We start from the raw sequence: 17,519 nt of genomic DNA, 5'->3' as shown, positions 1-17,519 counted from the left end.
AGCAACACATTTTCAGCTCTGATCTCCAGCATCTGCAGACCTCACTTTCTCCTCAACTACTCCAGCAAGCAAGTGTGACATTAACAGGAGAGATATAGCTATGAAAGACTTGAGTTAACACCATCCTTTTGATTAACAAGACAATCAAAAATGTTTCAGTGTCAAAAAGTGTGGCGCTGGACCCTGATTTTCAGCATCTGCAGTCCTCACTTTCTCCAAAAATGTTTCAATGCCTCAGTTAGCAGCACTTTTGTCTCTGAATCAGGGGGTTTAGCGTGCATGTCCTACTCCAGATAGTTGATCACCCAAATCTGGAAAATTCTAGTCCACACTTGGAGATGCTGTCTTTCAGATGAAGCATTAAAGCAAGTCCCTATCTACCGAAGGAGAGGTATCCCTATCTTCTTGACCCTTCGATAAACATGTGTAAATTAAATGTGTTTGTCATTGCTTTACTACTGCTTATGACACATCATTCAAAAGCTGTTGTATTTTCTACATGGGAACAACTATTACATTCACAAGTACTTAATTGGCTCTAAATTGTTTTGGGATGAAGTAAAGATATAAAAGTCAATGCAAGTCTTTGTTTTCTTTTTGAAATGTCCCCACCACCTTGGAGATCCTAAAGTTATGTTCTCCAATGATTAACAATGGCCATGCTGATCCTTCTGTGAACAATTATTTTGCCCTATTTATATCTGTCCTTATTTTCAACTGCAAGGATAACTCATGGTTTGGGAACTGATCAAATTGTTGATCAGCCTTGAAATTATTATTAATATCTCTAAAAGAATTACTTTTAAAACAAAGACAAATTGTTTGGAGGACAGCTAAAATGAAAACCCTTGTGTTTAGAGAAGAACTGCACGGAGAAAGGTTTTTTCACACATTATTAATCATTTCATTCTTGCCAACTGTTCTTTATGTTCTCTGGGCACCTCTCTTTCAGGATTTTCTTCCATCTTAAATGCACCTTTTGAGAGCAAGGGAAAAAACTGCTCTGATTCCTTTATGATGTATGAAAGCTCTTTTGCACAATGCATATTCAATGAATGTTAACAAAATAAGGCAAATTGTGTTTTATAAGTGTTATCTTTAATAGTGGAGAAAATAGTTTAGTTGTTCAAAAACTTCTTTATTTGACTCGATGTGGCCATCTGTAGTGAGATTTCTTTTGTGATGTGAAGATAATGTAATATTTTCCAGCCTTTGAATGCCAGATGGTTGCAAGAAGCATCTGTCCCCATTGAAGCAAAGGCACATGCATCTCCCTTGAGCTTCATTGAATGTCATGACCTTTTCTTGCAGGTTGACTGGAATGAATCTACCTTCTCCTGTCATCAGCAGTAAAAACTGGCTGCGGCTTCATTTTACGTCTGATAGTAATCACAAGCAAAAAGGCTTTAGCGCTCATTATCAAGGTAAGAACTTTTCATGTGTGAGCAAATATGGTGCTTTTCTTTTATGTTAAACATAGTTTGAAACTATAAAATTAAACACACACTTGAATCACTAATGTCCTTCAGGAAGTTCCCTTCTTAAAGTGGGCAGCACAGTGGCACAGTGGTTAGCACTGCTGCCTCACAGCAGCTGACACCCAGGTTCAACTCCTGCCTCAGGCAACTCTCTGTGTGGAGTTTGCACATTCTCCCTGTGTCTGCGTGGGTTTCCTCCGGGTGCTCTGGTTTCCTCCCACAATCCAAAAATGTGCAGGTTAGGTGAATTGGCTATGCCAAATTGCCCATAATGTTAGGTGAAGTTGTAAATGTAGGGGAATGGGTCTGGGTGGGTTGCGCTTCGGCAGGTTGGTGTGGACTTGTTGGGCCTAAGGGCCTGTTTGCACACTGTAAGTAATCTAATCTAATCTAGTGTTTATGATCTGAGCACAAAATGATATTGGAAACATAAAAGAATAAATATAAATAACTGTGCAAAGTTAAAAAAATTCAATTAGCGGTGTTTCACTCGCATGAAATTTTATTCAAGCTTCTTCACATGAAAGAGCAAATTGATGCCTACTTTAATGCTGCTTATTTACACATTGTAATACCTGGAGGTGCAGTGCATCTAGTGTCAAATGAGGAATGTCCACATAATGACAGTGTACAGACAGTGACATTTTAAAATTTTTATCAAATGTATCTCTACTCCTAAAGTTCACCACTTCTGTGCTATTATGTGGTCCCAAAAATCAAAAGCTGAGTGAAGGTGTGAGATGGCGCAGTGGTCGATTTTATCTTATTGAAAACCTAAAGAGGCCCAATTTGTCTTAAAACCTCTTCCTCTTATTGGTTACATTCTTATATAATCCTGCTCTTCTACATTCAATTTTTATACTTTCATTGGCTACTTGAATTTAATCCTCAGTTTTTTAATAAGATTTCTATATAGAGGGTATTCGCTTGTGTACCTTTAAACAGACAAATGTTTTAGGGGCTTAAAATGTATCTATTTATCAGTCAGAGTTTCCTATTGATATATTATCTGCTGAAACATTCAATTAGATTCCTCTAATATTAGTCAACATGCAAATCAGATGAAAAAATGCCATGGAAATACAGGTCTTTGGAGTCTGGTATAGCAGGCTTTATGTAAACAACACTCGGGGGTACTCTCATCCCTCCCAGATGAGTCGTGCAAACCTAATGAGTTGGGGAAATGAGATTGTGACATTGTTCTCTATAGAGAATAACATATTTACTTGATTATGTTTTCTGATTTAAGGTATTGATGAAATAAGCATTTCACAGTTTGAAATACTGAGGAATTGATGTTAATTCACACAAATATCATGAAGTCACTTGCACACGATGAAAATTAGGTGCAGAGTACTATATTATAGTTTTCAAACTTTGGCACAAGCTTGTTCGATTCAATTGGTATTTCAGCCAATTATAGTTCAAAGAGTACTGAAAGCATATCTTAAAATTAAGAAATGAGCCTAACAGGTCTGTATTAATATCCTGTGCAGTGTACTGTTCTTGAAATTTGGCTTCCTCCAGCTGGTTGGAATGTTCTCTGTGGTGTTGTTTCTTCCATTGTGCTCTGTCAAAATGCAAAAGCAATTATTAATGCAGATGTACCTGGAATCTACCACATGAAGCAACAATTGAAAAATCTCTGGTTAATAGGTCCAACAAATTGACTTAATGACTTAACAGCTTTTTTCAATGTGAATATTTAACTGGCACCTTCTTTAACAGAGGTCACACGCCTGGATTTGCCAGTTGGGTAATGAATTTGTGAAAGTCTAATGAGAAACAACCAAAACCAACCACATTAATTTTCAATGTGTTAATGTTAAGCTTGATGCAATGTTGATGATTTGTAATTAGATATAATAACAAAAGCCTTCTTACTTTTGAAGAGCATGTATGCTGATCACAGAGGAGCATTATAACATTTTATACTTCATCAGCTAGTTCTTTGCCTGGGTGCAGTCGGTGCTTCAGTGTACAAAAGACCAGAATTAGCTTTTATTGGAGAAAACCCTGTTTTCCTCTACATTACTAATCCTGAGTGATTTTACTCTAGCTTATATGCTAATCATAAATGTATATGTACACCTACTCTGGCTGATGAAGGGTTCTTCATTTTAAAAGGGGATTAACATTGGATTGCCACCTGTGCATTGATTTTTATCTGGTGGTTTGGGGTTTGGAAACTTATTAAAAATGTACTAGGTTGGAAAGTTCATGAACAAAATGGAAAGCCTGAGAGGAGTCTGTTGTCACATCTTCAAATGTTACTATTAAATACAGCATCGTAACCTAGATGTGTTTTTAGTGCAGTGATTCATCTGTCCTTTAAAGGTAAGGGCCTGTATATGAACGGACCTCTGCATGCACACTCACTATACACTCAAGTGTGGCTCACGAACTACATTGTAAACGCTAAATGTCATGATCATGGTAGCGCTTTAATCATCACCTGCTCATCAGGGACTGATGAGCTCTGTGAGCAGAATTTTATCGGGATCTGGGCAACACAGGCTATGGTGAGATTTGTGGCAGAATTGGATGAGAAGTCTGATGAGGCCTACCTTGGTCTGGATGTATCACTACCTGGTATGGCAACTGTACCATTCAAGATCGGAGATAGTTACAGAGAGTGATGAACTCGGCCCGGACAATCACAAAGGCCAAGCTCCCATCTACAGAATCCATCTGCAAGGCCCACTGTCAAGGAAAGGCTGCCAGCATTCTTCAAGACCCATCCCATTCTGGCAATGTTTTTCTACAACCTCTACCACTGGGGAGAAAGTACAGAAGCCTGAACACACACACCAACCCGTTTTGAAACAGTTCTTATCCTACTGTTGTTAGAATACTGAATGGACTCACAAACTCTTAACATTCGCCTGTACCTGTGGTTTTGTTTACCTATTATTTACTATCGATGCTACTTAACTCTGTGATCTGTCTGTATTGCTCACAAGACAAAGCTTTTCACTGTGCCACTGTGTGGTGGTAACTTGCTAATTAAGGGGAATCTTTAGCTTGTTAAATATCTTATTAATGCCACAACTCAGCTCATTAATACTCAACTTCCTATCTTACCAAATGCACCCAAACAAGCTCAATATCAACAAATCTTGACGTGGAAATCAGAAGAGGATACCTAATGACTTCAGCTCATCATTGGACGTGAGGTGCTTCCCCCTTGCTCAGCATCTCAGGGAATGATCCATGGAGACCAGCCACATGCACCCCTTGTCCAGGGACATTGGCATCAGGTATTTGCTGACCCTTCATGTCTATCATGGCATCATGTCTGATCTACTTAATGGTGCTTAGGAAGACTTGTATCACAGCACACACCAACATTGATTGCTGAAAGGCTGAAGCAGAGAGACTGTGCATGCAGGGACAGGCAGGATGGGTAATAAATGAGACACATTTGGTAAGAAGTGATTTTTTTAAAAAAAATTCTTGGCAAGAATCCCTCCAAAAAAAATCTCAACACAGCTTGCCCTTTGCCAGATAATAATCACTCCATGGGTTAATTTATCACTTACAGTAGAATTCACAACAAACCAACCAATTTCGGTGAGCAGAGTTTGCAGACCCACAGTAAACCAACTTCACAGCAGAGTCACATCATTGGAGACACGCAACCCAAAGAATCCTTAAAGCTACACTGGTGTAAAACGACAAAAATACCATGTGAAGGTGGATCAGATATCCTGCAGAAAGTTATGTCAGCGTTTCTTGAGTTTTAACTTTGAACAGTGGTTTATATTCTATGGTTAGCTCTTTGGGTTACTGGGAGTAATGGATAGAATGTCATGGGAGTAATTTTCCCCAGGACCACCTGTAAATTAACCCCATGACCAGCTGGGAAGAAATTAGCCACTGAGTGATGACACATGACCAGGAGAAGGTGTCTCCAAACTGCACACGAATGGAATACATTTGCTAATTTAAATTCCATCTTCCAGATAAAAACATTGATTGCTGTGGCCAGTGTGAAAATGAAAATAAACAAGGCTTTTAAATGAAAATTAGTCTTATGGTTGTGATTTGTGGTGGAAAGTTAGAGTGGACGAGAGGACTCTGGGATCATGTGAGAAACAAAGCTGCTCTTTATATAGACTCATAAGACTCATAAGAGTCCAACTGATCCACGCCGACCAGATATCTCAACCCAATCTACTCAAGCCTGCCAGCACCCAGCCCATATCCCTCCAACCCTTCTTATTCATATACCCATCCAGATGCCTTTTAAATATTGTAATTGTACTACACCACTTCCTCTGGCAGCCTATTCTACACATGCACCACCCTCTGCCTGAAAAGGTTGCCCCTTAGGTGTCCTTTATATCTTTCTCCTCTCACCCTAAACCTTCTGGACTCCCCAACCTCAGGGAAAAGACCTTGTCTCTTTACACAAGACTTTGTCTATTTACCCTGTCCATGCCCCTCATGATTTTATAAACCTCTATAAGGTCATCCCTCAGCCTCTGATGCTCCAGGGAAACAGCCCTAGCCCTTTCAACCTCTCCCTATAGCTCAAATCCTCCAACCCTGGCAATGTCCTTGTCTAGCTTTTCTGAATCTTTTCAAGTTTCAGAACATCCTTCTGATAGGAAGGAGACCAGAATTGCAAACAATATTCAAAACGTGGTCTATCCAATGTCCTTTACACCTGCAACATGACCTCACAACTCCTGTACTCAATACTCTGGCCAATAAAGGAAAGCAGATCAAATGCCTCCTTCACTATCCTATCTACCTTTGACTCCACTTTCAAGGACCTATGAACCTGCACTCCAAGGTCTCTTTGTTTAGGAACACTCCCTAGGACCTTACCATTAAGTGTATAAGTCCTGCTAAGATTTGTTTTCCCAAAATGCAGCACCTCGCATTTATCTGAATTAAACTCCATCTGCCACTCCTCAGTCCATTGGATCATCTTTAGATTAGATTAGATTACTTACAGTGTGGAAACAGGCCCTTCGGCCCAACAAGCCCACACCGACCCGCCGAAGCGTAACCCACCCATTCCCGTACATTTACCCCTTTACCTAACACTACGGGCAATTAAGCATGGCCAATTCACCTGATGTGCACATCTTTGGACTGTGGGAGGAAACCAGAGCACCTGGAGGAAACCCACGCAGACACGGGGAGAATGTGCAAACTCCACACAGTCAGTCGCCTGAGTCGGGAATTGAACCCGGGTCTCTGGCGCTGTGAGGCAGCAGTGCTAACCACTGTGCCACCGTGCCGCCCACGATTACAATGGGATCTGATCAAGATCCCGTTGTAATCTTCACTGTCCACTACACCTCCAATTTTGGTGTCATCCACAAACTTACTAACTATACCTCTTAAGCTCACATCCAAATAATTTATATAAATGACGAAAAGTAATGGACCTAGCACTGATCCTGTGGCGCTCCACTGGTCACAGGCCTCCAATTTGAAAAACAACTCTCCATCATCACCCTCTGTCTTCCACTGTCAAGCCAGTTCTGTATCCAAATGGCTAGTTCTCCCTATATTCCATGTGTTCGAACCTTGCTAACCAGACTCTGATGGGGAACCTTACTGAAGTCCATATAGATCATGTCCACCATTCTGCCCTCAACAATCCTCTTTGTTATTTCTTCAAACAACTCAATCAAGTTTGTGAGATGTGATTTCCCATGCACAAAGTCATGTTGACATTCCTTAATCAGTCCTTGCCTTTCCAAATGCATGTACATCCTGTCCGTCAAGATTTCCTCCAATAACTTGCCCACCACTGACATCAGGTTCACTGGTCTATAGTTCCCTGGTTTGTCCCTGCCACCTTTCTTAAATAGTGGCACCACGTTAGCTAAGCTCTAGTCTTCCAGCACCTCACCTGTGACTATCAATGATACAAATATCTCAGCAAGAGGCGCAGCAATCACTTCTCTAGCTTCACACAAAGTTTTAGGGTACACCTGATCAGGTCCTGGAGATTTATCCACCTTTAGCATTTCAAGACATTCAGCATTTCCTCCTCTGTAATATGGACATTTTGCAAGATGTCACCATCCAGTCTGGATCTTCCATATCCTTTTTCACAGTAAATACTGATGCAAAATACTCATTTAGTATCTCCCCACCTTGCTGATCTTTGAGGGGCCCTATTCTTTCCCCAGTTACCCTTTTGTCCTTAGTGTATTTGTAAAAACCCTTTGGATTCTCCTTAATTCTATTTGCCAAAATTATCTCATGTCCCCTTTTTGCCCTCCTCATTTCCCTCTTAAGTATACTGCTACTGCCTTTATACTCTTCTAAGGATTCACTCAATCTATCTTGTCTATACCTGACATATGCTTCCTTCTTTTTCTTAACTAAACCCTCAATTTCTTTAGTCATCCAGCATTCCCTATACCTACCAGCCTTTCCTTTCACCCTAACAAGAGTATGCTGTCTCGAGACTCTTGTTATCTCATTTCTGAAGGCTTCCCATTTTCCAGCCATCCCTTTCCCTGCGAACATCTGCCCCCAGTCAGCTTTTGAAAGTTCTTGCCTAATACCATCAAAATTGGCCTTTCTCCAATTTAGAAATTCAACTTTTAGATCTGGTCTATCTTTCTCCATCAGTATTCTAAAACTAATGGAAATATGGTCGCTGGCCCCAAAGTGCCCCCCCACTGACACCTCAGTCAACTGCTCTGCCTTATTTCCCAAGAGGAGGTCAAGTTTTCCACATTTTTTTAGTAGGTACATCCACATACTGAATCATAAAATTTTCTTGTACGTGCTTAACAAATTCCTCTCCATCTAAGCCGTTAACACAATGGCAGTCCCAGTCTATGTTTGCAAAGTTAAAATCCACTACCATAACCACCCTATAATTCTTACAGAAAACTGAGATCTTCATACAAATTTGTTTGTCAATTTCCCTCTGACTATTAGGGGGTCTGTAATACAACCCAATAAGGTGATCATCCCTTTCTTATTAGTCAGTTCCACCCAAATAACTTTCCTGGATGTATTTCCAGGAATATCCTCCCTCAATAAAGCTGTAATGCTATCCCTTATCAAAAATGCTACTCCCCCTCCTCTCTTGCCTCCCTTTCTCTCCTTCTTGTAACATTTGTATCCTGGAACATTAAGCTGCCAGTCCAGTTCACCGCTGAGCCATATTTCTGTAATTGCTATGATATGTCAGTCCCATGTTATGAACCATGCCGTGAGTTCACCTGCCTTCCCTGTTAGGCCCCTTGCATTGAAATAAATGCAGTTTAATTTATTTGGTTTTAAAGTTTAAGTTAAGTTGCTCTTTATGCTTGGCAGACATCTTTTCTATATTTCTTAATCAATTTGAGATTTTGTTTGATGAAATGTACACAAGAGTAGGTTATTCAGCGCCTCTGGCTTGTTCAGACAAATTACGTCATTGTAGTATGGACATCCGCTTCATGTATCTGCTGCAGTTTCATATCCCTTGATTCTTTGCCCAACATGAAGTCTCAATAATGTTCTTTATAATTTATTAATTTTATAAATTAATACAGCATCTGCAAACCTTTGTTGAGAATTGTCCAGATTTTCATTACTTTTCAAATGAAGCATGCACTCTCTAATTTTACTGTTGACTGATCCAGCTCTCATTTAATGATCAATTTAAGATTGTCCCCTTGTGATTTTGGATTTTGGTGTTTGGTTTCTCTGAAAAACACCATAAGATTTAGTTGCAAGAATTTGCCATAAAGGGTGGCAGATGGTGGAACTTGAATTCAATAAAGATTTGGAATTTAGAGTCTCATGATGATCATGAAACCACCTCCTCTAGGGAAAACGCTCTGCTGACCTTACCTGGTCTGGCCTACATGTGACTCCACCGGCCTTACCTGGTCTGGCCTACATGTGACTCCACCAGCCTTACCTGGTCTGGCCTACATGTGACTCCACCGGCCTTACCTGGTCTGGCCTACATGTGACTCCACCAGCCTTACCTGGTCTGGCCTACATGTGACTCCACCAGCCTTACCCGGTCTGGCCTACATGTGACTCCACCGGCCTTACCCGGTCTGGCCTACATGTGACTCCACTGGCCTTACCCGGTCTGGCCTACATGTGACTCCACCAGCCTTACCTGGTCTGGCCTACATGTGACTCCACCGGCCTTACGCGGTCTGGCCTACATGTGACTCCACCGGCCTTACCTGGTCTGGCCTACATGTGACTCCACTGGCCTTACCTGGTCTGGCCTACATGTGACTCCACTGGCCTTACCTGGTCTGGCCTATATGTGACTCCACCGGCCTTACCTGGTCTAGCCTACATGTGACTCCACCGGCCTTACCTGGTCTGGTCTGGCCTACATGTGACTCCACCAGCCTTACCTGTCTGGCCTACATGTGACTCCACCAGCCTTACCTGGTCTGGCCTACATGTGACTCCACCAGCCTCACCTGTCTGACCTACATGTGACTCCACCAGCCTTACCTGGTCTGGTCTGGCCTACATGTGACTCCACCAGCCTTACCTGGTCTGGCCTACATGTGATTCCACCGGCCTTACCTGGTCTGGCCTACATGTGACTCCACCGGCCTTACCTGTCTGGCCTACATGTGACTCCACCAGCCTTACCTGGTCTGGTCTAGCCTACATGTGACTCCACCAGCCTTACCTGTCTAGCCTACATGTGACTCCACCAGCCTTACCTGGTCTGGTCTAGCCTACATGTGACTCCCCCAGCCTTACCTGTCTGGCCTACATGTGACTCCACAGGCCTTACCCGGTCTGGCCAACATGTGGCTCCACCGGCCTTACCTGGTCTGGCCTACATGTGACTCCACCGGCCTTACCCGGTCTGGCCTACATGTGATTCCACAGGCCTTACCTGGTCTGGCCTACATGTGACTCCACAGGCCTTACCCGGTCTGGCCTACATGTGACTCCACCGGCCTTACCTGTCTGGCCTACATGTGACTCCACCGGCCTTATCTGGTCTGGCCTACATGTGACTCCAAACCTCTCGCAAATGGTTGACTCTTCACTGCTGTCTGGGCAATTAGAGATGGGCAATAAATGCTGGCCAGGCCAGGGATGCCTAACTCTCATGAATTTAAAAAAATCTAACCTATTGAGTCTGCCTGTTTAATGAGATCACAGCTGATCTGATAACCCTCAACTCCACGGATTCAGTACCCTCTTTGAGAAGAAATTCCTCTCCACTTGTATTTTAAATGGATGACCCCGTACTCTGAGATTATGCCCTCTGGTCCAAGACTTTGCCACAAGGGGAAACAAACTTTCAACTTCCAAGTCCCTGAAGAATCTTGTGTGTTCAATAAGGTCTCCTTTCATTCTTGCCAACTTCAATATGTACAGACCCAAACTCTCTCATACAACAGTCCCTCCATTGGATCAGCCCAGTTAATCTTCTCTGAACTGCATCCAATGCTTGCAATGCTTTCTTTAGATATGATGTGGAGATGCCATTGTCGAACCTGAGATATCACCTCTTGTATTTTGATAAAACCTTTAACTAGCTAGGGACAAAAACTTGAAAGGAATCTGGATTTTGCATTTTAATTAGCAGTCTGCCTCCTCATTAATTAAAGGATTCAACAAGGGCAGCTTATTTTCAAGTTTTTAACTTTTTTGCTTCTCAATACTGTGTCTTATACTTCCTTATCATACCATGCCTGAGGAAGGAGCAGAGCTCTGAAAGCTTGCAATTCCAGATAAAGCTGTTGGACTATAACCTTGTGTTGTTTGAGTTTTGACCTTCCTTAGATAAGGAGACCATAACTGTTCATTGTACTCCAGCGAGCAGTGGTCTGTTTGTGCTGTTTAAGTTGAGCATCTTCTGTAGTTTCAGCATTTAAAATACACCCTACTAAATCAATTTAAAATTTTTAAACATTCCAGTGGTCATCCTTCAGTGCCTCACTTTTAGGCAGTTTGTCCTCACAAATCAGTCTTTTAATTTCTCAGATTCTGGTGAACCTGAGCTGTATTTGTTGCCGATGTGTCTTCCCGGGTTTTGGTGGCCAAAGCTAAATGCGATATTTTGCTTATGTTTTGTAGCTGTTGTCTTTATAGAAACATGCTGGGTATACTTCTTGCTCTGGTGAACAGTTCATATAAAACAGGCCTGACTGCCAAAATTGAAAGTGTCTCTTGCCAATGTGTCAGGGGACAGCAGAGCAGAGACTGCACATCCATCTGTAACCAGAAAGAAAATCATCCATCATGACTCAGAAGTATTCGCCTTGAAAATTAGGTTGAAGAAGCTGACAAAAACAGCGCTTAACATAGATATTAAAATGAAAACTACAGTAGGACATGAACCTGTGATAATTCATGGTGCAGGCACATTAAGCAATCCATCATTTTTTATTGCAAGGGGGAACCGAAAGTACACAAAAGTGTAGTTCCACGGCAGCCGTGAATTTAGAAATTATTCAATGCGCTGTGAGTTCTGAAGGTACAAGATTTATTTCCAAACAGTGTCTGTCAGGGGATATGCACCTCTGCAAGAAAAATCGAGCATTGGACATTGTTTTGGGAGTAACTTTCAGCAGTTATTTAACCTCGAAGAATGACAGATATTTGAAGTATAAAAATAAGTGTAACTTTATTTTAGCGGAGATGTCAGCCCTTTGAGAAATGTGTTCACGTCTCCATTAAGATAATGGACAGGGAAAGTCATATGAATCCGTTATGAATGGACCTATTATTATTGTCAAGATTAATGTCCCGCCCACATTGTTGTGTTGACTCTGCTTTATAAGAATTATTTTATTTTACTGGAGATGAAGAACATTGCACACCATGATCATTTGTTTAAAAAATTGCAATCCACACAAATGTGAACTGCAGGAAAAGGTGGATTTTCTGCTAACTTGTAAAATTGAGATGGGAAGAAGTTCATTCACAGAATACCAGTCATAACCCTCTTGACACTCTTCCATCCTGCAATTTCTCCCTCTGTATCTTCATTTTTCTGATATTGATCATCACAAGTCATTTTTAAATTTCTTCAAGGACCTTGCAATCAAGGGAATAGTTCAGGCCTTCTCCCATTTTTATTGCACAAGGACAGTTTTTCAGAAAGATTGCGCATTTTAAGACATTTTTCTTGATTAAAGAGTCTGTTTTGAGCTGAACTGATAATGATTGTGAAAACGCTGAATGGGCAAAACATGGAAATAGAGAGAATATACTTCCAATTCCCAATCAGGAACAAAGTTCCATAAATAGATGAAATCATTATCGAACAGGGGTATGTGGAGATATTTCTCAGCCAAACTGGTTTGAAAGTGGAACTGGTTGCAAAGAACTCATTAGGGTATATAGATTTGATGTCTTCAGGAACAAAGTACACAAAAGGAAAAAGAAAAAAACACGCAGGACTGAGAAAATGTTAATAATTGGGAGGAGAGACATGCCTTTTTGTTTGGCAGTTGACTTATTCAACGACTACTTTTATGTCCACTTGCATATGCAGGGTAATAGCCTGCGTGGCCACAGTCATTGTCTGGTCCCCAACTGTATGTTTAAAATCTATCCTATTGACTCAATTTCTGTCTCCACAAATGTCACCTGATTTGCTGTGTGCATTCAGCACTTTCAGTTTTTATTTTATCCTAGTATATCCTGTTGAGGTTGTGCAAGACATTGGTGAGGCCTCCTCTGAAATGCTGTGTACAGTTTTGCTCACCCAGTTGTTGGAAAGATATTATTAATTTACAGAGGGTCGAAAAGAAATTTACCAGGATGTCGCTGGGTATCGAAGGTTTGAGATATAAAGAAAGGCTGGATAGGATGGGACATTTTTCACTGGAGCGTAGGAGGTTGAGAGATGACCTTACAGAGGTTTATAAAATGATGTGAGATATAGATACGGTTGATGGTAGATTTTTTTTTCTCTGGTTTCGGAGATTTTAAGATGGGGGGCACATTTTTAGAGTGAGAGCAGAGAGATTTAAAAAAGACATGAGGGACAAATATTTTACAGAGAGGGTGGTTCATGTGTGGAATGATCTTTCTGAGAAAGTGATGAATGTGGGCACAGTTGCAACATTTAAAAGACATTTGGATAAATATATAAATAAGAAAGCTCAGGAGAGATATGGGCCAGGAGCAGGCAGGTGGGGCTAGTTTAGTTTGGGATTATGTTCGGCGTGGACTAGTTGGACTGAAGGGTCTGTTTCAGTGCTCAATGACTCTATGACTCCAAGTAATCTCTTTTCATAAGTTAAGCTGTGATGAAGTAGATTCTAGTTTTAATATCATTTGAGGACTCATTCAAAAGATTGTGAAATTTAGTTGATTTGAATTACTGAAGAATGCCTGGACGTAGTTTTTTTTTTAAAATGAAGTTACTGAAAGGAAACTTGAAATTTGATTTTTAAGAAAACATTGACTGGAAAATCAATTAAGCGAAATAAACAGCCAGACCCTTAAAGACTATAGGACTGCTTTACAAGTAAGTCACATATTTGGGTTTCTGGCTGTCTGGATATTTTCCTTTGGCTATTGTTTGGCAAAGGAAGTTGAAGTACAACCCACTAAGGCAGGAGTCATTCAAATCATCCTCTCCCACCTACTTTGGAGAAACCTCTTTGTGAATCTCCAGTGAAATGTGAAAAAAAACTGATGCAGCAATTCTTCTGCTAAATTTCTGGAAGATTTCCTCTTGACATCTCCTGAACTGCTTCTGAAAACATCCCAGTGACAACATGTGATTAGTGAAAACAGGCTACATGCAGCAGGATGCCAGACCAAAAGCCATCTGGAGCATTTCATGTCTTAATCTTTTCACTTCAAGAAATATCACATTATTTGGCAAAATATTTTGTTGTTTAAATTGATCTCTGCCGAGAAATTTCCTTTACTTTTGCATTAATCAGTGTGTGCAATGTATGTTTGTTTGTTTATTTAAAAGACGTAATATGTATGCTATCGTATTTCAAATTGCATTATTCAATGTTACTTCTATGTTGAGTAAATCTTGTTTTATCATAAATTATTAATTTTGTTGTTTATTAATGAAAGTGGAGGATGGATTTATTTTTATTTTCTAAAGGTGGTACTGAAACCTTATATAATTAGCCATACAGGTAAATGGGTCAAAAACTGAAACATATATTGTGAACAGTGAAATTGTGGAATTAGTTTTTGATTAAATTTGTTGGTCTCATTTGAATGATTAATGCATATAGATTTTGCCCCTCCAAGGCTCTTTTGACCTCCCTGTTTCTAGCTTTTTCCCTCATTTAGAAAATATACTTTACTATCCTTTTTAGGCTTTACAATGGATGCTCTACATTAAAATTCTCCTGACACCCCAAAGTCTATTCACCATCAACAAAGCACAAGTCGGGAGTGTGATGGAATAACCCCCACACTTGCCTGGATAGGTGCAGCTCCAACAACACTCAAGAAATTTGGCACCATCCAGGACAAAGCTACCCACTTGGTTGACACGACATCAACTAACATTCAATCCCTCTACCACTAGTGTTCACTAACAGTAGTGTATACTATCTACAAGATACATGGCAGAAATTCACCAAAAATCCTTAGAGAGCACCTTCCAAACCCACAATCACTTCCAGCGAGAAGGACAAAGGCAGTTGGTACAAGGAAACACCACCACCTGCAAGTTCCCCTCCAAGGCACTCACCATCCTGTCTTGGAAATATACCTCCGTTCCTTCACAGTCATTGGGTCAAAATCCTGCAATTCCCTCCCTACCAGCATTGTGTGTTAATCCACAGCAAGTGGACTGCAGCGATTCAAGAAGGCAGCTTCCCACCACCTTCTCAAGGGCAAATAGGGATGGGTTATCAATGCTGGCCAGCCAGCAGCGCCCAAGTCCCACAAATGAATAAACTTTTTTTTTAAAATGTTGCCACAGTTCTGCCATTTACGTAATCTATCAATGTTCCTTTGTGATTTTGTGTTTCCATCCATATTGCTCATAATGTCACCTTTTTTTGTGTCATTCGTACATTTTGATATGTGACTTTCAATCCTATTACTTATATTGTTAATATATCCATTGAATGACTGCAGCCTCAATCTTTCAGAGTGGACAATACTTCTCACATCCTTTCAATTACAGTGCTCTGTCCACTTAACTGTCACCACTGTGTGGCACCACCACCATGTGAAATGGGACATACTTTGTAGAGATCGAGAAATGCAAAGCTGGGCATCCCTGAAGCACTATGGGCCATTAGCAGCAGCAGAATCTAAACATTGGACCTTGACATTCAAAGACACTACCATATCTGAAACCCCCATAATGAACATCCTCGGGGCTACCTTTGACTGGAAACTGAGATGAACTATTCATACAAACACTGTAGCTACAAGAACAGATCAGAGTCTTGAAATTTTGCAGCCAGCGATTCAACTCCTGTCTCCCTAATTCCACTTTCTTTCAGGCACCAGTCTCAAATGATGGAAGATTTTTGATTTTCCTGAACGAGAGCAACTCCTAAAAGAAGCTTGCACCATCCAAGACAAGACAACCCAATTCATTTTCACCCCATTCACCACCTTCAACGTTCACTCTCTCCACCACAAATACACAGTGGTTGCAGTGTATACCATCTACTGGTGCATTTCAGTAACTCACCACTAATCCTTTGACAGCATTTCCAAACTTGTAACCTCTACCACCTGAAGGAGGATATCAAATACATGGGAAACTGCCTCTTCCCCTCCAAGTCACACATCGTCCTGATTTGGAACTATATCACTGTTCCTTATTGTTGCTGAGTTAAAATCCTGGAACTCCCTTACTATCAGTACTGTGGGTCCCTACACTCAAGCACTGTAGCAATTTAAGATGACAGCTCATTACAACTGGCACGGTGGCTCAGTGGTTAGCACTGCTGCCTCATAGCACTAGGGACCCAGGTTCAACCCCAGCCTCGGGCAACTGTCTGTGTGGAGTTTGCACATTCTTCCCCTGTCTCTTTGGGTTCCCTGCGGGTGCTCCGGTTTCCTCCCACAGTCCAACGATGCGCAGGTTAGGTGAATTGGCCATGCCTAATTGTCCATAGCGTTCAGGAGTATGTAGGTTAGGTTGGTCAGGGGTAAACGTAGAGAAATGAGTCTGGAGGGTTGATGTGGATTTGTTGGGCCAAAGGGCCTGTTTCCACAGTGTAGAGATTCTAACCTTCTTCAGGACAGTTAGGGCTGGTAAATAAATATTGACCCAGCCATTGAAATGCAAAAACCCACAAAAAGCTTATTTCCTAACAAGGTCAATACCTTTTCTTCAGTTCTATGAAGTTCATCTTCATCTAACAGTCTTTTTTCTGGGAAATTATCAAGTAGATACTTAACAATTAGTATCCACAACATTCCCTGTCCACTACTGAATACCTCCTTTTTCACTCTTTGTTTTCTTTTCTGCTATAACCTTTAATATGGCACTATATCCAATGCTGTCAAATGCTTACAGCTGTGCAACTGAAGAAGTAGCACGATTTCTAACTACTGAATGGGTCTGCCTTCAAGCTGTCGCATGTCAATCTCAAAAATTTAAACAAAAAACCGAAAAGTTCTGAAGGTTTTCCAGCGCTGGAGAAGGGTCACTGGACCTGAAACATTAGCTAAACAGTCAGGGCAGGCAGGGACAAGGTAGGACTAATAAATTAAACTGCATTTATTTCAATGCAAGGGGCCTAACAGGGAAGGCAGATGAACTCAGGGCATGGTTAGGAACATGGGACTGGGATATCAAAGCAATTACGGAAACATGGCTCAGGGATGGGCAGGACTGGCAGCTTAATGTTCCAGGATACAAATGCTACAGGAAGGATAGAAAGGGAGGCAAGAGAGGAGGGGGAGTGGCATTTTTGATAAGGGACAGCATTACAGTTGTGCTAAGGGAGGATATTCCCAGAAATACATCCAGGGAAGTTATTTGAATGGAACTGAGAACTAAGAAAGGGATGATCACCTTATTGGGATTGTATTATAGACCCCCTAATAGTCAGAGGGAAATTGAGAAACAAATTGTAAGGAGATCTCAGTTATCTGTAAGAATAATAGGGT

General features: G+C 41.1%; 1 protein-coding gene across 2 annotated transcripts in view; it reads left to right on the top strand.

The window, feature by feature from the left end:
* Positions 1-17,519, top strand: part of csmd2 (CUB and Sushi multiple domains 2) — a 1,704,811-nt gene that overhangs the window by 1,097,421 nt on the left and 589,871 nt on the right. Inside the window, exon 6 of one of the 2 annotated variants that reach the window (XM_043717868.1) lies at positions 1,312-1,424. In XM_043717868.1, coding sequence (XP_043573803.1) covers positions 1,312-1,424 — 113 coding nt within the window. Of the gene's footprint in view, positions 1-1,311; positions 1,425-17,519 lie in introns of those variants that run through there. The other variant, XM_043717867.1, reaches the window with a different exon arrangement.

Source organism: Chiloscyllium plagiosum, chromosome 27 (genome assembly GCF_004010195.1).
Source record: "Chiloscyllium plagiosum isolate BGI_BamShark_2017 chromosome 27, ASM401019v2, whole genome shotgun sequence".
In the NCBI taxonomy this organism is placed as follows: domain Eukaryota; kingdom Metazoa; phylum Chordata; class Chondrichthyes; order Orectolobiformes; family Hemiscylliidae; genus Chiloscyllium; species Chiloscyllium plagiosum.
This window is presented reverse-complemented; position numbering and strand designations above follow the sequence as displayed.